General features: G+C 33.4%; 3 protein-coding genes across 4 annotated transcripts; 2 read left to right on the top strand and 1 right to left on the bottom strand.

Annotated features, from left to right (window-relative positions):
- Positions 1 to 2,162: 2,162 nt before the first annotated feature.
- Positions 2,163 to 13,590, bottom strand: LOC140982611 (carbon catabolite repressor protein 4 homolog 6). 2 transcript variants are annotated; one of them, XM_073449192.1, is made up of 16 exons: positions 13,396 to 13,590; positions 12,656 to 13,103; positions 11,138 to 11,301; positions 10,805 to 10,870; positions 9,800 to 9,852; positions 9,114 to 9,195; positions 8,949 to 8,998; positions 7,315 to 7,396; positions 5,983 to 6,075; positions 5,807 to 5,839; positions 5,614 to 5,702; positions 5,458 to 5,522; positions 4,431 to 5,182; positions 4,217 to 4,302; positions 2,787 to 2,871; positions 2,163 to 2,271 (listed from the first exon to the last, which is right to left on the bottom strand). In XM_073449192.1, the coding sequence occupies exons 1-16, from the start codon at positions 13,477 to 13,479 to the stop codon at positions 2,215 to 2,217; spliced, it is 2,289 nt and encodes a 762-aa protein (XP_073305293.1). In that variant the 5' UTR covers positions 13,480 to 13,590; the 3' UTR covers positions 2,163 to 2,214. The 2 variants fall into 2 exon arrangements, with proteins under 2 accessions (XP_073305293.1, XP_073305295.1); XM_073449194.1 differs by lacking the exon at positions 12,656 to 13,103 and having other exon boundaries at positions 13,396 to 13,544.
- A 495-nt stretch (positions 13,591 to 14,085) lies between these two features.
- Positions 14,086 to 16,362, top strand: LOC140983271 (photosynthetic NDH subunit of subcomplex B 3, chloroplastic). Its single transcript, XM_073450239.1, has 6 exons — positions 14,086 to 14,343; positions 14,612 to 14,722; positions 14,806 to 14,859; positions 15,178 to 15,240; positions 15,475 to 15,537; positions 16,190 to 16,362. Exons 1-6 carry the CDS (start codon positions 14,155 to 14,157, stop codon positions 16,223 to 16,225), a joined length of 516 nt encoding a protein of 171 aa, XP_073306340.1. The 5' UTR covers positions 14,086 to 14,154; the 3' UTR covers positions 16,226 to 16,362.
- A 3,306-nt stretch (positions 16,363 to 19,668) lies between these two features.
- Positions 19,669 to 23,292, top strand: LOC140983386 (syntaxin-32-like). The gene is made up of 5 exons (XM_073450426.1): positions 19,669 to 20,179; positions 21,069 to 21,319; positions 21,423 to 21,598; positions 21,830 to 22,030; positions 22,894 to 23,292. The coding sequence occupies exons 1-5, from the start codon at positions 19,948 to 19,950 to the stop codon at positions 23,051 to 23,053; spliced, it is 1,020 nt and encodes a 339-aa protein (XP_073306527.1). The 5' UTR covers positions 19,669 to 19,947; the 3' UTR covers positions 23,054 to 23,292.
- Positions 23,293 to 27,964: the final 4,672 nt, after the last annotated feature.

Genomic DNA, 27,964 nt, shown 5'->3' with positions numbered 1-27,964 from the left:
AATGTGTTTTAAGTGCGAAAGATGTTTAGATTACTTAGTGAATATGATATAAGAGGCAACAATTCGATTTACTTAAGTTCACTTATCAGCACAAACAATAGACTTAGCAGCTCAAATAAATAGCATTAAATAAAGAGGCAAGAATTTGTTTATAGAAGTTCGAAGGCTAAGCTTCTATGTTTCCAAAAGAATTCAATAAGAAAATTTGATCAGTACAACAACTTGTACAAACTCGCTTCAGCTCAGTTTCACAACCCTAATGAGCTGATACTCTGAGCACTCTTTTCTTCAACTTGATATGTTCAAAAACATGTTTCTGAAAGTCACAATTGATTCTTCACTATACAACAACACTCGTGCGTAAAAAGGTAGATTATTTAATGCAAAAATTTGTACATTATTTTAATAATGTTAAACAAATTATTTGACATTATTCAAATTTATTTATAATTAAAAGGGTAGATGTTATACGATTCAATTAAAAAGTATTTATTTTTATATAAAAATATAAATATAAAAAAACGTATTTTTAAAGAATAAACAAGATTTATTGGCTTCAAATGTATTATGATCTTTTTGTTGCAAAATTTTGTAGATATAGAGTAATAAAGTAATACAAAATAAATATATTTATATTTTATTTAACATGTTTATCCTTATTAATAATAATTTTATTTCTAAAATTTAAATATAATATTTTTGGTCCATAAAATTTAAAAATATGATAAATTTTGTTATCGTTAATTTTGTTGCTAAAAATAACGGCAAGTAGTCAATATGTCACACTAATTTAAGTTTAGAGACCAAAATTATTAATATTAAACTAGTAACCAAGCGCATGTTCAATATAATACATAAATATTGTTATTTTGAAAAGAAAAAAAAATTAAGATTAAAGTTTCTAGATTTAACAAATTAGAAAAAGATGAATCTTGATGATTGCATAAAGTTACAACTCGGTGATGTAAAATTTGAAAGAGTATATCTTTTTGACATTTTTGTCCATAAATTGTTAGTTAGCAATAATTATTTTCAAAGTTATATATAGAATTCGACATTGATGTAACCAAATCGGACCAAATCGGATTCTATAACATGTTAAACCTTCAAAGATAATTAGAGACAAAAAGTGTTTTAGTATTAAAAAAATGTGGGGTTACAATCAATATTTTCCCAATTTAATGACTACCACACTCAAATTATGTTAAATGCTCGTTATCTCTTACAAGCTAGGAAACTCGATACATGAGGATTTACTGTGATACCAGCCATACTCAATCCCATGTATTCTAAAGAAGTATCAGTATGAAGAGTTCCTTAAAGCCTTTGTAGTCCACACGATTCGTCAAGGTGCTAACCTTTATTTTCCTATTTCACCCCATAATTATGAACTTAACAAGCTACACCCAACTCATCATCAAAATGAAACTCAAGGAAAATGGCGAATACTTGCATCAATACGTAGTTGGCGACTACGCCGAATCGCATGAGATTTTTAGAAAAAATTGGAATGTAATTTTCAAATGAAAAAATGGAGAATCACAGTTTTTAGGTTGCAAACACTTTGAAAAGTGGTCTCTCTTTCTAGAGCTTGCAAAAATTGGTGTCTCCCTTTCTAGGGGTTGCAATCCATATTCATTGCTCTAATTCTAAAAGGAATAATAAAAACGTATTTCTCGAGATTTTGAGATTCATTGTGTGTGAACCAATGAATGCTCTCACTTGTGTTATAGAAAAAGTGCAGACAATTTACAACAGAAAACCCAAAGCATTCCAAAGCTATACTTCATGTCATCATAATTGTGGTTAACTATGCCAAGGAATATAATTAGACACCACTGATTAACTGAAACGTTGCTTACAACAATAAACAGTAAACATGCAATATAATAAAACGAAAATAATGAGAAGTAACTCCCCCTGCGACTTGGATAAACACCACCGAGGTCTAAATGATGATTTGCTCTAAGAATTTTGTTTGTTAAAAGATAACCAGGTGTTCTCCTGTGACAGGTTTCTCGATTGGTTGCTAAGTTCAACGAGTAAATAGCATAGTTACCTCGTGGTGATGGAACGTGAAAGGCTAGCAACACATTTTCTATGTGAATATAATGGTGGGTTGTGGCTGTCGAAAGTGGGAGTCTCGAGGAGGAAACTCCCAGAATCCGCAGCTGCAGCACAGTCAACTATCAGTTGCTGGCATTCAAAGAGACCTCATTCTTTAGTGAACGCAAGTTCTGAAACCAATGCAATGTGATCACTTCCCCATTTCTGTAAAACACGAGTCCGATGACAGAATTACAGAAGCATTAAAGCATATCAAATTAATAGTCATACACAAGACAAAAGTACCATCTTCCCAGTAGTAAAGATAATTAATCACATTCCAACAGGACATATTTGCCAGAAATGTAAACCAAAAGAGCATAAGTATCATCATTCGGTTACAGGGAATGGAATATAGTTTGTAAATATTTGCATTTTTTCCATCATCGATACCTAAATATGTTCAACTGGTGTTATAAAGTTGGAAGTTCCTACGCTTCTACATCTAAATCATCATGTATAAACAAACTGGCCAAATTCTACATGACTTTTTACTCAATAAATTACAACCATAGTCATCTCAAGTAGAATTACGTATCTTCAATTCATATTTCATTATCTCAGAGAAATAATATTAGAAGATTTGTATTTCTCAGGTAGCTTTTCAGTTTTAGCATCTGGTTCCTTATGGCCATAAATGTTATGCGGAAATATATTCAAAGTTATTTTGTAGCCTATACCTTTGTGGGAAATCCTGGAGTTTGCAGCATAACATGCTTAGGAATTGGAGCAAGAACCTTCGAAACTTGTAAATCTTCAGAAATCCTGAACAGCAAGCGTTATAATGCAATTGCTTCAGCTCAGTCTATTTAGCTTTCAACATGATGAAACACAAGCGCACTTGCATGCAGGTTGTTAGAGATGACACCTTTTTGTTACATGTCTAAAATTGTATGTTGAAATTATATTACAAGCTGCCATAGTGAGGAATTAAATATTTACTAAATTTTTTGGCCCAGCCTCATCATTCGCTTCTACCGTGACCAACAAGATATTTATATGGAAAGTACCTTAATATCATGGTTAAGGAACTGCTAGAAAATTTCTAAACGATGCTATGGGATTCTCCCCTACCTGAAGTCGCTACTATTCCAATGACTATCTAGAGCTAAGCACATTATAAGATGTCATGATTGTTCTCGGCAAAACCCTTCCGACATTCAAGTCAGGAACGGAACACAAAATTAGGCGTAGGCTAAATATATTGCGTAATTTGAGAAGTAACGATTTTTTACCTTACTATTGCCTTTTATAGATATAAGAGGAAGTCTTTTTGCCTAACAGAAGCCAAAGATTCTCATATTTCTAGGGATTTGACAAAAATATTTCCTATGCATTTACCTTACGACTTCACACAACTGTTTCCTAGGGATGATATTCCTTAACTTGGATTCCACTGTACGCTGGGCTTTCCTAGACTTGGGGGATACTATCATATTTATTAGAATCCATCTCCACCAAGTTGCCCCAATCACATTAAATGTATAAATGTCCACAAAGCTATAATACTAGCTCGACAAGTCGGCTTGATCTTATTGTGATCTCTTATATTTTGCCCTATATTCAGTAGATCGAGACCCCGGCCTTAGTATTGTACTATCCTCGTGAAGTTGGCTCAAAGTTGGCCAATTACAGGATGACTCAAATAAACGACTTCAAGCTGACGTGTTTTGATGGACATCGCAGATGCCAATACACGTATTCTAAGTAGTAAGTACCATCATTTTTTCATATCTACAGCACGTCTCAGATTTCAGAATTCAAGTTTAAAATTTATGCCACTTCAAATTCTCAGACACATGGGCTTACCTAAATCGCCCATTTCCTTTATACGTGTCAAACAGAAGAGTCTTTTTTTACATGTCAAATCAACTTGATGAGGGATATGGGGAACTATTGATATACCTAGAATATTATAAGCGCCTGACACATTGGATGTACATGTAAACACACGGTACATTCATTTCGTAAACTACCATCTATAAAAATTCCACATGCATATATCAATTGCAGGGAAGTGATTTTGAAAATACAACTCCCAAGGCAGGAAAATAAGAGAAAAATGACAGCTGAATTAGGAGAATTGAGCTGTGAGGTTTTCTAGACTCACCATATATAGTCAACTGTGCCTAAAAATCGTCTGTTGTAGCTGGTAGCCAATGGTTCCCCGCTCGGATCTCTTAAACCTGAAGGATCCTGCAAGAGGGGAAAATTACATTTATCATGCTGTCAAATCTAGCACTTTTCAGTACATGTAGCATTTTCAACAAGTGCATAAAATGTTGAAAAGCTATAGTTTCTTTTTTGGAATGCTCCACAGATACCTGAACTTCCGGATATGCACTTCTCAACTTCAAGGAATGTTCCATGACATTACAGTCCGCACTACCTGTTGCAGTCTGTATTTCCATTGGAGTCCAAGCTGATGAAACATAGGAATAACTTCCTCTATCAATAATCACCTCATGATTGGCATCAAGGGTGTTATTGAGAATTTCATTGCAACAAGAATCCAATTTTTGGTACTGGGAATCCGAATCTAAATCGGATGCAAGAGTATGGCCAGTATTATGTAATTCAGACAAAAATGAGTTGAAATCCTCGCAGGATTCAGCATCCTTTGCCCCATTGACTATGTCATGGAGTAAAAAGATTTCCGACTTCTTATCCAGCAAAAAGTCATTACTTCTTGATTCACATGAAGTGGATATACAAGCCGATAAATTATCATGATTGTCATTTGCAGCTGAAACAGATGAAATAGTTGCCTCGCTTTCTTGTGACCGAACATTCAAAGGTCGATTGATTTGAGATACATCAGAGTTCAAGGCCCCTGTGGCCTTAAATGGTTTATTATCATAACCAGAATGACCACCAGAAACTACAGAACTTTTGTTCTGGTCATCTTGGGACTCATGCAACATAAGAAAATTTGATTCAACACAATTTCGCGAGAAACTAGTTCTGAGACTAGAGTTAGCATTTTCATTGCCACTGTGTGTGCTATCAGTTGCCTCTGGATGGCTATCTTCACAGCCAGACTCCAATGAAGCAGATGCATGACTTGTTCCCATACCTGGACAAACATGAGATCCAGCTTCAACTTGTGCAATAACAAGACTTTCATCAATGATTGTGGAGAGCTGCATGAATTAAACATACTGTTTCCTACACAACTATCGAATGAAACATGATATGTCAGCTGATTAGCACTCTGTCATAAGATTTTTACTAATGCCAGACCAAGAGGTTTCATCCAACACTGGACATTTAGACATTAAATGGCTTACTTCAGGTGATGCACTACTCGAATCATTAACATATGATAGTTGCTCGTATCTGATGAAAAACCTGCTTGTTCTGGTTTTTCTGGATTTGCTACAAAAACTTGAGTAGAATCATGAGCAGACTGGGCCCTACATTATACAACAATGTTCAACTTTCATTGGCAGGAAACAAGACTCCTTGAGCTCACCGGTAAAATATTAACCCCATGGATATATATACCTAAAATTATAGTAAGAAGACCGTGAAGGGAATGTTTCGGCAGATGTTTGCCCCGAAACCTTGTCTCGTGGCAGTTCTGACAGATCTAGCTAAAGTAAATACAAAAAATTCATTAATTAAAATTCCAAAGATTTATCATCTGTGGATCTAAAGAATAGGAAAATCAAAAATAAAATTTGAATCAACCTACTACCTTTCGCTCTGAGATAAAGTTGTACAGCGGACTCTGACAGCAAAAAATAGACATTGAGTTGGTGAAAATTCCAAGCAAGCCAAAGAAGAAATTACCTTAGATATACAAGAATGTGAGGCAAGAAAGCCAAGGATAGATGTTACAAGCCAAGCATTGACGAGAAATAAATAAATAACCTTTGGTGTGCAGTTAAAGTCTCCGCATATTACAATAGGAGCATTATCCCAAAGCTTTGAAACAGCTTGAGCCTTATCCAGAAGCACTCTGATCTGACAGGCAGAAAAAAAGTCATGGAAATATGAAAAAGAAGTTAATTACATTAGAAGCCGACTTTAAAATTTTTATTAAATTTCAGAAAATCAAAAAAAGGAAATACTACTACTTAAATTTGAACTCCAGTATTTAAGCTATTATTAGAAAACAGTAAGAGAAAGTGGATAGCCTATATGCTAAGCAGCTAAAAAATGAAACCATTTTACTGCAGACTCTATACTAATATCAAGTAGATGAGAACCATCAAAATAAGACTTGAAATTGAATTTTGCAACCGCAAAAGGTGATTTTCATTTCTAGTATAGGGTATAAAAGGAATAATACACACAAATCGTAATGTCTGATACACTGCTGGATATATTGATGGGTTGACAGACAGAATTTATGAGTGTGCATATTTTATGAATAAAATTTATAGAATAAGCAGAATGAAGTCATAAAGTTGCACCAACAAGCCCATAATTGGAAAGCACAAGTAATCTGTTAAAAATTGTTGCACATAGGATAAGCAAGCTAGAAAACGATGTCAAAGGGACTATAAATGAAAGGAAAAAAGAAAAAAAAAATTATTTTACTCATTTAACTGGTGAGCAAGGTGAGGACTTCTGTACTGCAACAATTTTAAACTTCACCTTTTTGACCAGATACCTCATAATTATGCTTAAGAGTTAGCTGTTTCTCATTTCAAAGAAGGGAGCGGATGTTACGGACCTGTTATTGGTGGGTCTAGATCCAAACAGCCCAAGAGTTATAAAGCCTTAGAAGAGTCTAGAAAGAGGGCAATAAATAAATATGCGAGAGGGCGGAGTTATTTTCATGCTCTTCATTTTTGCTTTTGCTTGGATGTTAACTAGCTTATGCTAGGGACTAATTTTGGCTAGGGTACAAAAGTTATCTGGGTTTATTTTCAGTGTTAATCTACCTCATTTTAACTTTGTTCATCTATTATTACTATATATAAATTGTGGTTGCATCAGGGGAACATGATCTCAACTATTCCATGGTGTTTTTGTCCTGCATATAGCATAAATATCAGTTAGCAAATTTAGGTTATAGATAAGAGCGCATGTTTGAATCAATCGGCGGAAAGATCGAATGCCACATACAATAAAGTTGGTCCAAACAAAAAAACAAAGAAATTTTAATCTAAGAAGATGAAGATTAACACAAAAAATGCAGTTAGCTTCTCATGGACTTTGAAGAACAATCAGAGCCATTCTGAACAACAATCATACCTGCCCAAGCTTAATATCTCCCCTTTTAGGATTAAAAAGCACGTGAACGTTACACACAACTACTCTGTCAGGCTTTTCCAAGCTGTAAATTCCATTATAAAAAATTCAGATAATTGAACCATCAATAAAAGAACTCATCTACTAACAATCAAAGGAAAACAGCAGAAAGAATTATTCAAGTACAAATCAATCAACAAGACGTATATAGATGAGGTCAAGCATCATCCGTTTAGTGTGTAGCTTCATACATAAGAGGGAGACGGGTGTGAGGAGCTTTAACACTCAAGACTAATGGAGGCTATCATGCAAAAAAAAAACCTGAATCTACAACCAAGAAGACAATAACCAAATTCTCAAAGAACAAAGTTTCTTCCTTATGCATAAATAATAGGACTCCATTTATTGATCAAATTATAGTGTTAGTAAAAAGGTCCAAGTGCTAAAAGTATCATGCATTTTTCACATGTCGGAAATCATTCAATTACCTAATTTTATCCTCGAGACCTCATCTATATTCAAACTTAAAACTGAACTTCAAATAATTGTAAGCCATAACTATAAGCCTCTTGCTCTCAAACTTATCCACCAACAATATTTATACAATAAAAGCTCAGGAGAACAATCTTCGTTGATCGGATCCATCTCGGTAAAGCTATTTCTTGAAGACAGTTCATCACTTGTCAGGAAATTAAGTACGACAGCAATATTGAATCTCATTGGACTGATTTTCAGGATTTCTAAAGAGAACTTACTAACAACTTCCAACTCCAAATAAATTTACATTCTTAAGCATGCTACAGAATCAAAGTTTCCAATGTCCTCGCTTTTAACTTTTTTCAGCCAATATCACCAATTCATCATAACATAAATGAATGAAAACTCAATAGCACAAATTTCCAGGATTATGAATTTAATCCTTGCAAATTTATATCTAGGAAAATCAAGTCATTAATATATCCCTAGTAAACTGAACAAGAGAATTCTGTTATTTTTCACCAGGCCAATACCAAGTAGTTTAATTATCGTAAAGCATATGGGTGGGGCAAATTTATCAATTTTAAGGTTTGCATGATATATTTAAAGAGCTAATTTTATAATAGCTTCTGTATATCTACGAGCAAGTGACGCATCACAGTCAAATTGTCTACTTTGTTCATCAGACAGGTACATTCTTCTTCACTAAAAGGGTAACTTACTTGGTAGTTTTCAGTTCTAACAATAAAAATTTAAGATCATAAAAACACATAAAATAAAAGAACATTTTACAGTATGATCAATCTGTTATATCAGCAATAAATCTACTTTTCATTCTCTATTAAATGCCAAATTAGATAACTTGAGGGCACACATATTTATAACATATTCTGATCATAATTAATGTGCATATAGAGAATGTTTTTCGAAAAAATGCTGCTGTGGAGAAAATACCTCGACGTTCCAAGTAATATATCAAAATGGGTAACCCTATTTCGGTAACCGACACAAGCAAAATAGAACATTCACTTGGAACATTTATAGTAACTATTTCAATTCATAAAATGTTCCACAAACTTATCACGATAGAAGTTGCTGAAATTTATGAAACAAAGAAAAATTTTCACAACAAAAAGGTAAGAGAATATGCAGCATCCCACCCTGTAGAGGAAGCTGATAGGTCCTCGTTTGTAGTTTTCCCATTCACAGACTGTCAAACAAGATAAGTATAACGAATTAAGGAACAAGAAATGTACATGGTCATAAGAATTCAAGCCTGAAGTCTCTGTTTACGCTTCTTATATATAATTTTAAAAATGATGGACCTCGAGCACACATATCTGGGCAACATTATCCCGAAGGCCAAGCTTATTGTATTCAATGGATTCTTCATGCAGCAACTTGAATCTAGCAGACAATGGAACTGAATCGATTAAAAGTAAAGGTATATAACAGTTGTCAAAGCAGCGAAGACAAAGGAAACTCGCAAGATCTTTCGATAGAATACAAAGTAAAATGCAAAGCTGAAGGCTACACAGTTCTTAAGTCATAGCAGCATAATAAATTCAAGTGAAATAGATGGTAGTAAAAAATTTCGATAGATAACAAAGTAAAATGAGCTCTTTCAATGGTTCTTTTGGTGGATAAAATTACAGCCAAATTGTGAGATAGTTGTAGAAAGAAAACAAAGTTAATTAAGCTCTTTGAATGGTTCTTTTGGTGAATAAAATGATAACCAAATTCTGAGATACTTGTTCTTCTCTTGTGCAAAGATGTGTAAGCATCGTGCCAATCAAGTAAAACAAACCTGGACTATAGATGCTATGACGACCGTTTATTCAATTATGATAAGGTGAATCATATAAAACTTATTCTGTTGCTTGAAAACATATCCCAGGTAATAAGTGATTCTCAGCTAGTACAATGAAACTTAATAAACTGCACTTAGAGCATGCAAAAACAGGTGTTTTCCAGTAACAATTCCGAAGTCAAGAAAACAGAGGATAAGTACCTGGAAACACGCCAAAATGTAGCACAACCATCAACAGCGTTACCGGTTCGCATCTACAATAAATAAAATATCACTGATAAACAATTTTTGGGTAATTAAAATATATCATCTTAAAACAGGTCAAATAGAAAAAAAAAATAGCTTTCTAGTTAATTTCACAGAACTTAATTTTGAAAACATGGAGAATAAAAAAACAAGCAATAGATCTTTTAACATCACTTATAGCAAATTATTTTTCCTTCAAAATTGAAGCAAAGAAGTCTTGAGATAATGTCAGCCAACCTCAAACATAGATAAATATCAGCACGGCAATAAACTAATGGTGCATCTCAAGTAATCAACAGTCAGCAAAAAGAAAATCCAGTGGCATGTCAAATTAAAAGGTTTCTGACAAAGATCTCTCAATTTTTACCAGTTCAGAGCAAACATATACATAAATTAAGATTAAAAAAAACAGAAAATTTGAAGCTTAACAAATAACAAAGCTCTGGCTGGTACCCTTCTTCCACCACTCTCACCTAAATATTTGTCAGATTGTTTCTAATTAGAAAACATGTATCAATATAAAAATAATAATAATATACATATATACCAACAATTTTCCCAATTGTACAGGAACTTCTTACAAACAATTCCCTCATTAACAAAAGTTTTCATTGGCTCGAACATGGAACCAAATAGCGAATTTGCTTTCTCAAGCATACTAGCCCTTACTGAAAATAATTTTAATGTCAAATGGGAAAAGAGTGTTTTAGAATGCACATTTTTTTTAAAAAGTGCTCACGTATTCGCCCATAATTTACATAAGACTACAAGGGATCGGTTCAATACTATTGAAATTTGACTAGCTATGTCTTGAAATTCAAATGCCCCTTGACTGTGTACATGCAATGTCAATAGCATTTGTACAACACGAGATTAAAAACAAATAGAGCGGGAAATCATCCATGAGATAAACCAGATTCAAAGTGATAACATTGAGCAGCCAAGTTTTTCCAAGGTCACCTTCCAGATGCCACTGTATCCACGGAGCTTTAGTTCAGCCTCTATGTCTTGGAATCTATCAACCTCCTGATTTTCCAAATAAATTAAATAAAATGAATATCAACAGTAAGAGATAAGCAGACACGCACATACACAGCTAGCTAGAAACTTAGAATCAAGTGAAAACAAGCTATAGAGAAGCTTGTCGTGATGCACTTTGAAAGAGGTGTTGTGGTCTCTTTAAGAGTACCAGAAACCGATAATGAGTGATGCATTTTCTTTGCTTCACACGTACAAGCAACTTAAAAGTCAGTCGCCAAGAGTGTATGACATGAGCTTGCAAATGCATCATACCTGAAAACATAAAATGTCAGCTGACCATAACCCAAGCTCAAAATTTATACTTTTCTTGCGCCAACTCCAGTCCAACATATACCGAGGTAAGTGAGAGTACAGTTGCCAGTGATCCAAAGCCAAGTAATCAGCTAAAATGTTGTACGACAGAACAGTGAACCGCCCTGCAAAGTAATAAACAACAATAGAAAAATGAGGTTAACTCAACAAAAAATTAAGTGCAAACCCAAGGAGAAAAGAGAGGGACTTAACAGATTTTTCACTTATAGATGCATCAAAGCAAACTCAAGCAGCCACATGGAAATCAAATTTCTGAAGCCCTAAATCTCTTAAAGTTAATATGAATAAGACAAAAAATTTGACAAGCAAATAAAGATTGTGGTCCATTATTCCACAGGCATAAATGGTGTATTCTTAGAATTTGATTGCTGATGATGAACATGCTCAAATCTCTAACCTAGAAAAGAGATGGATGTTTCTCAGAAAAGCAACAATCCCTGAACTATGAATGAACCTATTTGCAACTCAAGGCATTGTTTTTTACCCAACCACATCAATGTGAACTCAAGCAACCGGTGCAAATCAAATTTCTCAAGGCCTTGATCCTACATATGATATGAATAAGAAAGGAACTGAAAACAATAAAATGGTCCATTACTGCAGAAGCATTAACGACATGACTTTTCACTAATCACTATGACTGTTGATGATATAGTGGGATTTTAACCTAGAAAAGAGCTGTATTTATTTTACTAGAAAAAATATCCAGATCTAAATCATGATTGGAACTGGGACCTCAAAACATTGTTTTCCACCGAAATCAACCATGTCAAGAAGATTTGAGTTCTCAAAGCATTGCAATTACAAAGACAGAAATAATTGATACTAGCCAGTCTAAATTTCTTGTTAAAGAAACAGTACCACAGCTCTACACATGACCAATATAATTTCTCTCGCATTAAAATCATCTTCAACAAGAAATTATTAACTAGTGTTATTTATTTGCTTCATTTATGGAGCGAATCAGAATTTAGAATGCACATTGTTCTATAAAGCACCAACCTTGTAAGCTTTTGAATTAATCAAGGGTGATATTCATAACAGGGGTGGACCAAGAAACAGGCGGGAAAGATGGAGAAACAGGCTCAGAAGAGTGGATGTAATATGTTTTAGGGGCCAAAACATTGACTTCTAAAATAAATTACACATGCAATTTCAGAGGGGTTCAATCACACCACTGCCACCCATACTTGATAAGGACCTGATTCAAAGGCAAAACCGTATAAAATAATAGGTTTACAAAAGTTAGAGGTGGGCATGCTCATCCCCTTAACTGAAAATAACAAATTAATTATACCCAAAAATAGAGGCATGTTGCTGTAGCTACTAGTCTAAAACCACAACATGAAACCAACCAATAGAAAACTGTTCTTAACCAACTGATTGAACTCGTGCATTGAAATTAAAACTAAAAATCATTTTAATCTAAAAAATGGCGAAAGAGATACAATCCACGACCGCAATTAGGAGGCAGTCCTGGTTTTGCATAATCCCAGGCACGATAATCTGGAGGCTTTGAAGCCCTTGGTCTAAATTGTCGATGCCCCTCCTGGCCCTTAAACTGCTGATTATTTCCAAAGGGGGGACGTGCCAGCCACTGTGGTTGTCTATACGATCGTTGATTCTGATCAGCATAGGGCCGTAGACCAGGAAACTGCAGACAGGTAGGCGATTCTACTCGCGAACTGGGGCCGTAAAATTGTTGGGCCAAGTAATACTGTGGTGGCGGAGGGATGGTACAAAAACTCTGCTGACACGAAGAGTTCAAGGATCTGAAACCGCGATTGGCGTCTTGAACTGAATGGAAGTGGGAGTCTCCAGAAACGAATTCCGGGTGGACACCAGTTGCAGAACCCGGGGGTTTGTCTGAATATCCTCTCCTACCTTGTGAGCGCCACCTTCTAACCTTTTTGTCGGCCAGAAATCATGAAAACGCGATTCAAAACCAGCAATACAGCCATTAAAAGGAAGAAAACTTCACCCTGAGAACTAAAATTCATCTAAATCCCAAACAAAATAAAACGAAAATACTTTTTATTCCCAATTTGAAGGCCGAAAATTTACATTCGAAAGCAACGATTATAAATCCATCGCATAAATGAATCATAATGCAGGAGAAAAAAGTTGAAATGTGAGATTTTATGATTGCACTGTGTGTGTGTGCTTGTGCGGTAAGAATAAGGATGTTCGGGAATTACAGGTGGGGCAGAATACATGTGGATAGCGGCGGACTCGGCGGTGGCGGCAGCCGCTATAGAGTGAAAGGGGGGATGACGTCTCATAGACCCTCCAGTTGAAGACTGGGTATCCCGGCTCAAAAATGGTTACGCCAATATGAGGAGCGGTTCAGAACGTCTGGTTCGAAAAAGATCTTTGAATGTATTTTATTCCTTATATTAGTCCTAATAACGCATTTAAACGTGAGTGGGTCTCATGTGAGACCGTCTCACGGATATTAATCTGTGAGACGGGTCAACTCTACCTATATTCACAATAAAAAGTAATACTCTTAGCATAAAAAGTAATACTCTTTCATGGATGACCCAAATAAAAGATCCGTCTCACAAATACGACCCGTGAGATCGTCTCACACAAGTTTTTGCCCTTAAACGAATTGATATAATCGATGTAAATAATAATAGAAATTTATATTTTTAAATATTTTCGATTCATTTTTTAAAAAAATTTATAAAAAAATATCAATAAAAATTATATAAAATTAAATATTTTCAATCATTTATCATCGTACATCTATTTCGAAATTTATAATATTATTTTTTAAAAATTATGCAAAAATTTATAATTTTTGATAAAAAAAAATCAGTTTTTATATATTGATTTAGATAAATTATTATATATTTATAATTATAATTAGATATGATATTTACATAAATTAATGGGAAATCAAAAAAAGACGTGTCAAATTCTCACACAGTAGAATCTCAAAGCCCGTAAGCATGGCTGCCATGAGTTCCTTCACCATGTCGCTCAGGCGGCCGGAATTTTCCTTCACCGCTGCTAGCCACCGAAGCCCTGCCACATTGCTCCTCGGGAGGAGACCTTTACCTTTAGTGGCAGGCGTTGTTTCGCCGGAAACTTCCGCTGCCCCACGGGAAGTACCTGAGATTCAGTTAGAATTCATCGGGGTACGGATTCTGTTCATATTCTGATCACGACTATGAAATTTACCTCATTTCTGTTACTTTGATGTCATGAGTAAACTTGGAAATCAAATTACATCGTGGACTGGCTTGTTTGCAATGTCCTATATTCGAGATTGACTCTTGAATTCGTAATTACTCCATAAGATTCAGAGAAAAATTAAGTAATGGTAGAATTGGATACTGGAAACACTTTTGTGATCTAATATCCATTTGAAATGATGCGAAATTAATTTAAAAAATTTGTTGGTAGCCCAATGCAGGAGGAGTGGAGTATCCGGTGGATAGAGCTACGGCCATAAGTGGGGAGAAGCTGCTTAGAAACATCATGTTGGATAACAAGATTGAGCTCTACGCTGCATACGTAAGTGATTCGACACTCGCATAGCATAAATATGTACTCATAATTTTTTTGTCTTTCCTCATTTAAACGTGCACTTGGGACAGGGTAAAGTGATGAACTGTGGAGGTGGTGGGAGTTGTGGAACTTGCATAGTGGAGGTAACATACCAAGCCTTGTATCAGCTATTTTCATCTCTAATGTCTCGAATTTACTATGCTTTCTGGTTCTTGCTTGCTTTCATAAGTAAAACAGTCTATTGGGCACACATGATGCATATGCATTAAATGACCAGTATTGCAATTTGCAATGCAAAGTTTTCATTTCTTTTATCTGCATTTCTTCTTTATTTAGGAAAGATTGAAAACTTTGACAAATTGCCATATCCTTATGATTTGAACTACAGTTCTAATGTTTTAGTTCGTTATTTTACATGTATCTCTTGTTTAATTCTGGCATATGCTTTCCCTTTCTTGCAGATAATTGATGGAAAGGAGCTCCTCAACGAGAGAACAAATGCAGAACTTCGATATCTTAAAAAGGCATGACTCTTCGTTCTCTCGAAGATTTCTCATTGCTGTTTTGTTTCAATGATGTTGCTCGATAGTAAATACTGAGATTTGTTACTGATATTGTTGTAAAAGTATCGTCCAAGTAAACCATTTTCGTCTTACAAAAAAAAATGTTTCTTGATAAATCTCCTGGCTTTTCAATACTCTCTACTGTGTTGGTGTTGGTTAAAGTTGGATCCTTTCATGTTTGATTTGATTCTGCAGAAACCCGAGTCTTGGAGATTGGCTTGCCAAACTATAGTTGGAAACAAAGAAAATTCTGGAAAGGTATGCACACTGTTAGTAATTGTTTAATGCAAGTATTTTAAATCTGGTGGAGTCCTAAAATTTGAAATTCCTTGCTCATTCAAGTTTGAGTTCCAAACCAGCCAGTGAAGTCACTAAATGGATCTCTTTTCTCTATTTTAATTGTTTAAAATTGAACACCGAAGCACTTGGCTTAAAAGATTAATTTATCAAGCAATGTTTTCAACAAGAAGCAAAAATTGTTTTGCGTTTGAATTCTTACCCCCCAGGCATTCAGAGCTATTAATTTTCGTATGACAAAATCATTATTTCATTATATATGTGTCTTAGGATACCCCGGAAACTGACGACGAATACAACTACAAAAAATGTATTACATGATTGTTATCGTTGTATAATCACATTTCTCGTGAATTATGACAACCTCAAAATCTTAATTTGTTCACATGCACGATATAACGATAAAGTTTTGAGGAAACCTACTCCGACAACACGAAAATGAACCTCTTTTATTCGAGTCTCCTACTTTGTGTCTCTTGTTTTATTACGAATTTACTAGTTAATTGACGATCGACGTATGCCCCCTGAATTTATCACTGATTTTGGTAAAAGTTTAACCCCGACAATTTTCTTTTGACAATTAAATTTATTTTTGAATTTTTGTCTTCTACAGGTAATAGTTCAAAGGCTGCCCCAGTGGAAAAAATAGTTAGGTAATCTCTAATATCGCATGTAAACTCCAGAGTTCGACAATCCATTAAAAGCGTAAAAGGCCGATGTCTCTATTTGTTAATTACATAATACTATATTTATAAAAAAATAATGGTCAATATTTATTTCTGTAAAAAAAGATGAAGGGGGTAGTGATTTCAAATTGGTAACATTAAATAGATCATTCAGTTAATATGATGACCTTTTACTTAATAGAATATATCTTATTGGTGTTTGGTGTGATTTTAAAATATTGTATTAAATTTGGATATTTTCTTATAATGACCAAAATACTCCACTGTTGAAAATTTAAAAAATATTTGTGTTGAAAATTATAATGTTGAATGTTGAAAATTAGGTAAAATTAGGTGTTAGAATATTGAAAATTAGTGTGTGGTGATGTATGTAATGATGAAATTGTTTTTGAATTGTTTTCCAAAGAAATCCTATAAATAGGTCTCCATTTGTAAAGATTTGAGACAATTGAGTTGAGAAAAAAATATTATAAAGCGTGCAGTGTGATAATTTTGAGAGTTTGAGATTTTTACTTTTTACCGTAAATTTTTATTTTTTCATAACACGTTATCAGCACGAAAATCTAAAAGTCCTCCATATTTTTCCAAGCTCCAAAAAAGAAGAAAAAAGTAACAAAAGTAATAATATTTATTTTATTATTTATTTATTTATTGTGTATATATTTAAATAATATAATGTTATCATATAATAAAGATCAGAAATAATAAAAATAAATTTTTCAAAAAACTTGTTATAAATCCTGGGAGGATGTTAAAACGACATCCCACACTCCCGGTAAGAGATACGACAAGTATAAAAGCCTATAAGATTTTTAAACAAAATGCCTTATGACACCTCATTATAATAATGTGATATGATAGACATAATTATTCAAACATTACTAATATTATATACACCATATTATTACTATAAAATTATACAAATACATATATTTATTTTCTTGTACACCAACGGTAATAAACGGTAACAAAACAGCTAGTTTTTTGCCTATAAATATGATTTCACAAGCACATTCAATCACTCCAACTTTCTATTCTTCATCAAATTTTCGAAGAAAAAAGAAGATGGCTTTCTCAAGGTTATTTTTAATTATTTTGGTTATAATACTTACGAATCTTATATTTATCGGAGAATATCTTTTTCGTGTGTTTTTTTTATTTTTACGAATGCTTGTATTTGTTGTTTATCACTTACTTTGTATTGCAATATTTATTAACTAATAAAATGCATTATAATTTTTTTAGTACCACCTTGTCAAACTTGGCAAAGCTCGAATTTGTTGCACTCGACATTACGAGAAAAAAATTATATGCTATGGACTCTTGATGTAGAAATGCATCTTGAGTCATTGGGTCTAAACGAGACTATTAAAGAAAATGGTATATCTTCATCACAAGAAAAAGCAAAAGCTATAATATTTTTGCATCGACATCTTGATGAAAGTTTGAAATGTGGATATCTCATCGAAAAAGATCTCATGGCTCTGTGGAAATGATTAAAAGAAAGATTTGAACATATAAGAGAATTTATACTTCCGACTGCCCGTGATGAATGGAATATGTTGAGATTTCAAGATTTTAAGAAAGTAAGTGATTACAATTCGGCGATGTATCGAATAATCTCGCAATTAAAATTTTGTGGACATGAGGTTACGGAATCGGAAATGCTTGAAAAAACATTTTCCACATTTCACGCATCAAATATAACTCTACAGCAACAATTTAGAGTGCGTGGATTTGCGAGATATTCTGAACTTATCACCTGTCTTCTTGTGACGGAAAAGAACAACGAGCTATTAATGAGAAATCATCAGTCCCGACCAACTGGATCAACGGCATTTCCAGAAGTAAATGATGTAAATAAAAATGAATTTAAACCTGGAAACCAAAATCAAATTCAAAGACAAGGTTTTGGTCGAGGTCGAGATCGAGGTCGTGGTCGTGGATATGGATGTGGACGTGGGAGTGATCGTGGTCGTGATTGTGAATGCGGTCGTGGTTTTGAAAATAATCGATATAGTTATTCCTATAACTCATCTCAAAAGAGCGTACCAAACCATCTACTGAAAAGGTATCATGAGAATATGAGTGTTAATGAGAATCACTCAAAAAGATTTGAAAGTTCTTGTTTTATATATGGTACTCCAGAACATTGGTCCCGTATTTGTCGAGCCCCTGAGCACCTTTTTAAACTTTATAAAGAATCAATAAAGGGGAAAGGAAAAGAGACCAATTTCACTGAACACAGAGAACCTTTGAGTGATTCAACTCATTTTGATGCTGGAGATTTTCTAATTGATTTTTCAGACAATGATCAATTTGCTGGTGGAATAAATATGTAAAATATTTTATTTTTCTATGTACTCGTATGATAATGTTTTATAGTGTGTTATATTTTTAAATATGTATTGTATTTTATTTTATTTTTATAAATGTATTGTCAGTTATTTTATTTTATTGCATATTTTTTTTTAAGTTCAAATATGGAAAATGTTATGAACAAAGCTGAAGTCTGCATACCTGATAGTGGTACAACGCACACTATCCTCCGAGATAAAAGATATTTCTTGGAACTAAAACCAACAAAAACAATGATGAATACAATATCAGGTCCTGTAGACTTGATTAAAGGATGTGGTAAAGTACAATTTTTGTTACCTAATGGTGCAAATTTTTTTTATCAATGATGCTTTGTATTCACCACAATCGAAAAGAAATTTGTTGAGTTTTAATGATATATATTCTCATGGGTATGATACTCAAACAATGAATGAAAGGAATGAGAAATATATGTGTATTACCACATATAAATCAAGAAAGAAATATGTGATTGAAAAACTATTAATGATCCATACTGGATTGCATTATACACATATATTGAATCAAATATGGTAGTTGATAATTCTTCAATATTAACTAATTGACATGATCTATTAGGACATCCCGATTCAACAATGATGCGAAGAATTATACAAAATACACATGGTATTCCGTTGAAAGACCATAAGATCTTTCAGAATAATAAGTTTTAATGTAAAAAAATGTTATCTTGGAAAACTTATTTCAGAAGATCTTTTGGTTATATAAACTCACATCTGTCAAGCGATATTTCCTTACAACTAATCATATGAATATGAATATAAAAAAATAAAAAATTACTATACTCATAATACTTACAGCTTTTAAAATTATATTATTAAATAAGACCGACACAAATATAAATGCCTCATCAGTTACTCAAAAAAGCATATAAATATTAATACGTTAGACGACAAACTTGGGTAAGACACCTCAAGAATTGAGGTGCCCTACCCACACACACATATAATACTTGTCGGTGGAGGGTATAATTGGCATATAACAAAAAATTGTGTGGCATTTTATCAACGATTAAATTTAATTAATTAAGAAGGAAAAATGTAATCTGTAGCAAAATCTCAATTCACGTATATATCCAAAATTTTCAATGTAAACTTTTTCCCTTGAAGTGTATTTTACTTTCTCAGATCTGAGATTTTCCTAGTTTCTTTCAATTTCCAAGTAGCGAAGGGTTTAAGATCCTGTAAATTTACCTGAACTACACCCTGCGATCCTTGATTTTCTTGAAATTCGAGGGCGATTGTTTGTTTGTTAGACGTTTTATGCTATCACGATATTGAATTTTTTATCTGTTTTTGTCGTGGAAATGCCGTTGAAGAGCGGGAATGCGTCGATTAGGGATAGAACGCAGGAGTTTTTCGGGATAGCGGAGAGGGTAAAGAAGTCGCTTGCGTCACCGAATGGGCCGAGCAGCAGTGGGTCGAAGGCCGAGGAACAGCGGTCTGCCGTGGCTACACAATCGGAATTCAATCGCAGAGCGTCGAAAATCGGGTTTGGAATCCACCAAACCTCGCAGAAGCTATCAAAGCTTGCAAAATGTGAATGATTGAATAATTTTTCTGAATTATTATTTTTTAATGTTGATTGATATGCTTCTTTAAACATCTGTGACTATGATTTGTAGACAGATTTATTAGAGTTCAACTCATGCTTGTTTTTTTGCTCTTGTCTGCACACTACGCTCTTCAAGCTCCAGGGGATTGAATCAATTCAACGGCAGAGCAACAAATTAGTAGGGGGCAACTCTCTGTATTTAGGGTGTCAAAACTTACATTTTTTCATAATTATGCGAGGCAGCAAGGAATTTGATTTTTTTTTTCCATTTTAGGCCAACTATACTGCTTGCGCTGTACATATTTTACTATAATCGACTGTTGAATTGAATGTCGCCTGTTTAAATGTTAAGTCGCAGTTTATTTCCGGTTGAAATTTTTGATAGAAGAAATGCATAGACATACATCATCTGTAGATGGCCATGTGTTGTATGCTTTAGCTGTGGTCGTCCATATCTTAAATCAGGGAATTGAGACTGAATTTTTGTGGTTCTTTATCTATACATTATTTTCCAAGTGATGCTTCTTATAAATAATGCAAATTTGTACATTTTGTCAAGACTAGATGATCCTTGTTTAACTAATAATTTAACTTATGAATAATTTGGTTCTGGTTCTATGCGGTCAGAGAGTAGTATGTTCTTGCCTTGATCCGATTGCAATGACCAAATGATTCAGCTGCTGAGTTTTCAAAAATTAATCGATCTGGAAAAAATGATGGAGAACACCATTAAATATATATATTTTTTCCAAAACTTGATTAATCTTTATTTGTTCTTATGCTTGAAGCTTGATATTCTGATTGTGATTTAATTTACATTGCATGTATAGACCCGCTTGAGTGGATTGGTAATCTTATACTTGCTTACTGTAGTGGCAAAGAGAACCTCGGTTTTTGATGACCCCTCGATGGAGATCCAGGAGATAACTGCTGTTATTAAGCAAGACATTACAGCACTTAATTCTGCTGTAGTGGACCTCCAGCTTCTTAGTAATTCACGCAATGCTAGTGGGAATATATCCAGTGACACCACAACCCATTCTACCACAGTCGTTGATGATTTGAAAAACCGTTTAATGAGCACCACAAAGGAGTTCAAGGATGTTTTGACCATGCGTACAGAGGTGATTTGAGAATTTCTTTTTATTTGTTCTGTTTACTAATCTACTAGTCTGTTTTCTTTCTTGGTGCATATCGATTGTATTTTCTCTTCTGGTGTATTTACAGAACCTGAAGGTTCATGAAAACAGAAGACAGTTGTTCTCTTCTTCTGCTTCCAAGAACCCCACGAGCCCTTTTGTTCGCCAACGTCCTTTAGTCGCGAAGCCTGCTGCCAGTACCTCAGCTAGCCCTCCTCTTCCATGGGCTAATGGAGAACAATCTTCATCTCAATTGTTCCACAAGTATGATTCCCAATTTATCCAATGGTTGTACTTTATCCTTTTGCTTTTAAAACTAGGTTATGTTTACTTGACAATCATGTGACTTGCATTTCTTGAGGCCTTAAATGCAGATTGCCGTCAAATATGTTTGTAATATACTTATTAGATGAAGAAGCATTATTTGAATTTCTCAGATGTAAACGGAAACCATGGAGTGTGTGAGCTTATTTACCGTGATTCTGTTTTCAACAGATATCAAGTGGATGGGGACACTCGGCCACTACTGCAGCAGCAACAAAATCAACAGCAACAGCAGATGGTTCCATTACAAGACAGCTACATGCAAAGTAGAGCTGAGGCTCTTCAAAATGTGGAATCTACTATTCATGAGCTTGGCAATATCTTCAATCAGCTGGCTACTTTGGTTTCTCAGCAAGGGGAGATTGCTATCAGGTCTATATTTGCCCTTTTGATTGTCACATACTCCCAACTTCCTACTGACACTCTGTCAAGACCTTGGTGATCTTAAATGTCTGTTCATAACAATCATCTGAGGCGGTTCATACGTAATTATTGCTTAACTCCAAACCTCGTGCTATTTTAATGTTTCTGCTGTTAGTTATATCAATATGGTCAAATATATTTGACTTCTTATCGCAGTATGATAAATTACCAAATACTTTATATTTAATCTAGTGTACTGATGTTTCTTTTCAGAACATTAACTATCAATTCAATCGTTCGAGATTTTGAGCAGTGTAAATTATTGCTCAAAATTTTTGTTCCGATTATAGACATTCAGTTTGGTAGTGTTGAAAAATGGGATGGTTAATTAATATGTAGCAAGATGAAAAGCTTTGCTGGTAATACTGAAAAATGGGAAAACAGTTAATTAAGATGAAGCAAGTTAAAAGATATTTCTGGGATGCATTTAACTTCTCATGTGTTAAATTGACCATAAACATAAATTTGATATTTAAACTAGTTTGTACCTTTCTTCCAATGAGATTATGATTATTAATGCATGTACTTCTCAAATATCATTCTTGATACAATTAAATTAGCAACACGATTTATGATTTATCTGGGCTAAAGCTCGTATTAATCTCTTTTACTTAGTTGACTATTACCACTTCCTTATATAAGTGAAAACGTACCTAAATAATTATGGTAGGAGATGTTCTAATCACTAAATCACAACAAAATTATAAATGTATGTTAAAATTGAATACCTTGAAGTTCGATTCCTAATTATATTCTTGATCTTTCTTCTAACCATATCTTTGAATTCTGAAACAAAATTTTGTTTTTTGTAGGATTGACGAAAACATGGATGATACCGTGGCCAACGTGGAGGGAGCTCAAGGAGCTCTGCTGAAGTATCTCAATAGCATCTCATCAAATAGGTGGCTGATGATCAAGATATTCTTTGTATTGATTTTCTTTCTCATGATATTCCTATTTTTTGTTGCGTGATACTCACTGTCAGGACGTGGGTTGACATTACATCGATATATCTATTTCTGTATCCAGACATGTTTTGTAAGAAGATAAACATGTGTTCTAGACTTGATAAATCTGTTTTTATTTTTTTTTCCTATTATTTTCATAGTTTGTATACGATGACTGTAATTATTTCTGAGATTCGAGTGTATTTTCATGTAATATGTTGCTTTTGTAGAGAAAATTCACAACGGTGATGTCTTTAATTCTCTTGTATGGCTACTGTGTTGTGAGTAATTATTTTGTGTATGCACCATAGTATGAGGTAAATTTGTATAGTAAATTTGAAACTCAGTGGGAAGTTGTATCCACAAAGGAAATATTTTATTGATCTTTATGTTTACTATGTTCCAAATTGTTCTTTTTTTTCTCTATTGTTTTCTGATATTGTTAAATCAACCAAGTGCAAGAGAGAGATAATGTGTCTTCTGGTATATTGTTGAATGTAATATATGTGGTGATATAAATCAGTTGCGGAACGTGGTAACTATAGTTGATTTGTCTAAAATATGAATTTGTTTTATCAAAAGTTATAACTAGTTGTAATAGTGTAATTCAAATATTTTAAAACGTATAACAACTCAAGCATTACGGTTCGATCGTTCATCCAGCAAGTACAATTATTGCACATAACAATCTTCCTCCCAATAATTGTACTCCTTGTAATCAGTGAAAATCGAACTTGTGACTTTAGCTATTATATCAATTGTTAGGATCAAATGTTTACCACTATGCCAAAAACTATAGCCGATGGTAATGGTGTAACTCGAATATTTTAAACTATATAGTAGTTCAAACATCATGTTTTGATTGTTCTACCTAGTAACGACAATGCATCCAACAATTGGTATGATGGTCAAGGTCACATGTTCGATTCTCATTGATGACAAAAAGTGAAATTATTGGGAGGAAGATCTTTTAAACGTATAACAGCTCAAGCACCACAGTCGATCACTCTTCCAGTAGGGACAATTATTGCGCCTAACAATTGCTATCAGAGTCAATGTCATTGGTTCGATTCCAATTGATTGCAAAGAGTGCAATTATTAGGAAAGATATTGTTGGTTGCAATAATTGTCCATACTATTTAGAACAATCGAAACGTGGTGCTTGACCTGCTATACAGTTTAAAAGATTTGAGTTGCATAATTACCATCAGCTATAGTTTTTGACATAGTGGTAAACACTTAATCCTAAGAACAAGTATTATGAAACCTCAATTCAAATAGCTTTCATATGTATATTAGTTGTTTTAGAGCAATAGTTACTATGATATCCACTAATTATGATCAACTCAATGCAAACCACTCCATTCATATGTCAATGTAAGCCATTTGATACTATTATGCTATAATTATGTATATTAAACAATAATTGGGTACGTAATTTCGTTTAGGCCAATAATGTGGTACCATGTGTCAGACATTGGGTACGATTAAAATTTAATCAAGTACTCTTAAATTGTATTTAAGTATCATATAACTGAAATCGAGCACTATATAATAATTCTAAAATTAATTTGACATGTTAATTGTCTAATTCAGCTTTTGACTGGTTTTGATGATAAACTTTTACATAAAAATCAATGAAATTGGAACAAAGCAACAGTTATACAAAGATATTTTCATGTTAATCCTAAAAAAAAAACATTCTGGAACCTAAATTCAAATAGCTTTGATGTCGATTATCAACTCTCATAGGAAGATTAGTGGTTATAGAACAATAGATAAATTTAGCTTTGCATCCTATAAAAATTCGGTCTCCAATTTGTATGTAGAATAAAAAAATCGAGCTACAAAAATAATATTAAATTATAAACGCAGACGAAAATAAATTTAGCGACCAATATTACTAACTTCTGTCTTAAATTAGAAACCGAAAGTACTGTTGGTCTCTACTTCGGTTACAGATCTCCGTTTTTTTTGTAGTGGATCATCTCATATGTTAATTGACTAATTCAATTTTGACTGTGTTGATTATAATTTTCGGACGAAGATCAATAAAATTGCAACATTATATTATCAATTATATAAAATCTCACGTAAATCCATTCTATAAAAGCATTATGGAATCTCAATTCAATAATTTTAACGTGGATGATCAAATATTCATATCTCTAAATATGGATAATTCAATATAAACCACTCCATTCATATGCCAACTTATGACATTTGATACTATGCTATAATTATGTCATTATAATTAAATAATTCAACTTCGATCGGTGATAATAAATTTTCATACTAATTAACATCAATGAAATTGAAACGATATAACAAATATATAAAGTCATTCTCATGAAAATTTATTAAATCGATATTATAACTTTGATGTTGATGATCATATCCCAAATCAATGGTTGCAGTACAATAGATATCTCATATCCATTAAATACAACCGTTATATTCTGACTTACGATTTCGGTTAGGAATAAATATAACAAGTGGACTAAGTAAATTTATAGTAAATAGATGATGAATCTAAGTATCGATATCACATAGACTAACATTTAATTACTAGATTTTTTATCATTTAACTTTAGCTAGACAAAATAAATAAAAGGAGAATATATGAATTATTAATTTAAAATATTAAATATGCAATCAAAACGACATATTCAAATATGAAGGAGAGATTCAACTTCAAATAAATAATTAAGACACACAATGGTACCGAACTATACTATGTTGACACATGTTAAAATTAAACTAATAATTAAATTTTTGACAATCACGGTGAAATCTCAAATTATTTATTAAATGATTCATCTAGTTAATAAATCTATTTAAATCTAACGGTCTAATTATTTCTAATTGAATTTAATTACATCTAAATGCATTAAATCTTTGTGAAACTTCAGTTTTAATCTAAAACCGCACACTGAAATCGAACACAATTTCTAGTCAGTTTAACCATTTGTTGATTGACGTCTTTGTTGCTATATTTAAACAATCATCCTACGATTCGTGATTAATCAACAGACATGAAAATAGTTGATCAATCTATTGACAATAAATATTAAGCCATCATCAATCAATAATTAAAATAAAAAAATAATATATTGAAAATAAAACCAAATATCACACAAAGTATTGTTCAGCACTATTGTGGTCTTAGCCTAAAAAAATTTATTTTATAAAATCAAAACAAAGCAAAAACACAATGCTTGAATTCATAAGAATAAAATATAAAAAGTAATATGAAAATCTCAATGTGGTTGGCATGACTTCTACTTTAAAGTTGTCTCCATCCTCTATCAAACTTTAAAATCCTTCTTCCTTCAAGTTTTTAAGAAAAAGTGGTTGTCTTTCTTCAAAGTCTTCTTCTACCCTCTTTTGTTGTTTTTAAGAGAAATTTGTTCACGTGTAGTGTTGTGTCATGTTCTTTTCGCCCGTCTCCATCTTTTATCTTCTTTAATGCGTCAAGACTTTAAAAATCCAAAAACTCACCACGTGAAACCCTAACAAATTTGCCACAAAATCACTTTTAATAAACTGTAGATTCCCACGTGAATGAGTACCGAACTTTCAAAATTCCTTCTTCATTGTCCTTGCTTCCATTGTGTTTTATAAGAAAGTAGAATAAAAATTTATTTTATTATTTTTTGTTGTAACATTTCATGTTCGCAATCTTTACTTGATTTTGATGTTAACAAAATTTATTATTGTGTTTCTAATAATCTACCTTAAGTGCACAGAAAACTGGAACTGAAATAATCCGTTGACAGCCCAAACTGAAGACTATCGGATACGCCAACTGAGCGCACCAAATGATCTTATGAACTGAACAAAATCCAACTGATGTATCTTAAATCAGTTCAACTGACTAACCAGCTGAAAGGTAGTTCAGCAGAAAACCTCCAGAAGCCCGGCCAGCTGATGAAGTGTTCAACTGATGAAGATCCCAGCTGATCAGTTCAACAGAACTAGTGAAATCAGTTCAGCTGACGAGCGAACTGATTTCACCTCTTCAACTGTAGACTAGTTCAACTAAGCAGTTCAGAAATTTAGTCAGGAGCAATCAGTTGCGGAGCACAACAGTCAACATTATTGGAATCAAGCTGTGTGCAAAGGTACATAAGCTTTTGTCCAGTCAAAGGACAATAATGGACCGAGCAGCAAAGCTTAACGACAAATTGTTCCAGAAGATATGTCGGAAAAAGACGATACACAAACTCCAAGGAATGCATTCAACCTGCAACGGTCACATGCATTGAGTCTTGGTATACGGTCATCTTGCTGTTATAAATGCAGGCCAAGACCATCAGCAAAGAAAGAGAGAGAGTATGAAAAACAAGAAGGGCACGCTTATTATTCATCAGCTTTCAAGAAGCATTATGCCCAGTTGTGAGGGAATAATTCAAAAGATATCAGCTTAGTACACAAGCTATTTTCCCTCAGTGTGTAAGAACACCCTTCTGGTGTATTCATTGGTCAGTTCTCACACACACGCACACACACCATCACTCAAATATAGTCTTGCACAAAGACAATAAACTTATGTATGTAGTCTTTGACACATAAACGTTAAAGAAGTGTTGGCTGTAAGGTACTGCCTTTAGTCTAGAGTAGGAGTTCAGTTAGACAGTAGTGTAAGTCCTAAGCTGTGTAGGATTTATACAATCAGTTGTATAAATCTAAGTTTTCTAGTGTATCCTCCCGTGGAGGTAGAAGGGATGACGTAGGAACAGTTGAAGTCTCCGAACATCTATAAACATATCTTGTGTATTTAACTAATCAACTGTTGTTTTCAAAATAAATGGATTAACAAGGATATTCATCATTTCAGTTGTCACCATAACTAAATTGGTGAATACAAAAACTAATCTATCTTTTTTCAGTTATTCAGTTGCACAATATATAAAATATATCAGTTTCCTTAATG

This window comes from Primulina huaijiensis, chromosome 8 (assembly GCF_012295235.1).
Source record: "Primulina huaijiensis isolate GDHJ02 chromosome 8, ASM1229523v2, whole genome shotgun sequence".
In the NCBI taxonomy this organism is placed as follows: Eukaryota; Viridiplantae; Streptophyta; class Magnoliopsida; order Lamiales; family Gesneriaceae; genus Primulina; species Primulina huaijiensis.
The sequence above is the reverse complement of the archived record's forward strand: the minus strand, read 5'-3'. Positions and strand labels throughout refer to the sequence as shown.

What these genes read in the sequence shown, in the direction of transcription:
- LOC140983386 (XM_073450426.1), top strand. Translation starts at nt 19,948, where the DNA reads ATGCCGTTGAAGAGCGGGAATGCGTCGATTAGGGATAGAACGCAGGAG. An exon ending in GCTATCAAAGCTTGCAAAAT is followed by an intron (nt 20,180 to 21,068) that starts GTGAATGATTGA and finishes TGCTTACTGTAG; the next exon opens with TGGCAAAGAGAACCTCGGTT. An exon ending in CAAGGGGAGATTGCTATCAG is followed by an intron (nt 22,031 to 22,893) that starts GTCTATATTTGC and finishes TGTTTTTTGTAG; the next exon opens with GATTGACGAAAACATGGATG.
- LOC140982611 (XM_073449192.1), bottom strand. Translation starts at nt 13,479, where the DNA reads ATGAGACGTCATCCCCCCTTTCACTCTATAGCGGCTGCCGCCACCGCC. An exon ending in CTATCAGCTTCCTCTACAGG is followed by an intron (nt 7,397 to 8,948) that starts GTGGGATGCTGC and finishes TGGAATTTACAG; the next exon opens with CTTGGAAAAGCCTGACAGAG. An exon ending in CTCCAGGATTTCCCACAAAG is followed by an intron (nt 2,272 to 2,786) that starts GTATAGGCTACA and finishes CGTGTTTTACAG; the next exon opens with AAATGGGGAAGTGATCACAT.
- LOC140983271 (XM_073450239.1), top strand. Translation starts at nt 14,155, where the DNA reads ATGGCTGCCATGAGTTCCTTCACCATGTCGCTCAGGCGGCCGGAATTT. An exon ending in TTGAGCTCTACGCTGCATAC is followed by an intron (nt 14,723 to 14,805) that starts GTAAGTGATTCG and finishes CACTTGGGACAG; the next exon opens with GGTAAAGTGATGAACTGTGG. An exon ending in AACTTCGATATCTTAAAAAG is followed by an intron (nt 15,241 to 15,474) that starts GCATGACTCTTC and finishes TTGATTCTGCAG; the next exon opens with AAACCCGAGTCTTGGAGATT.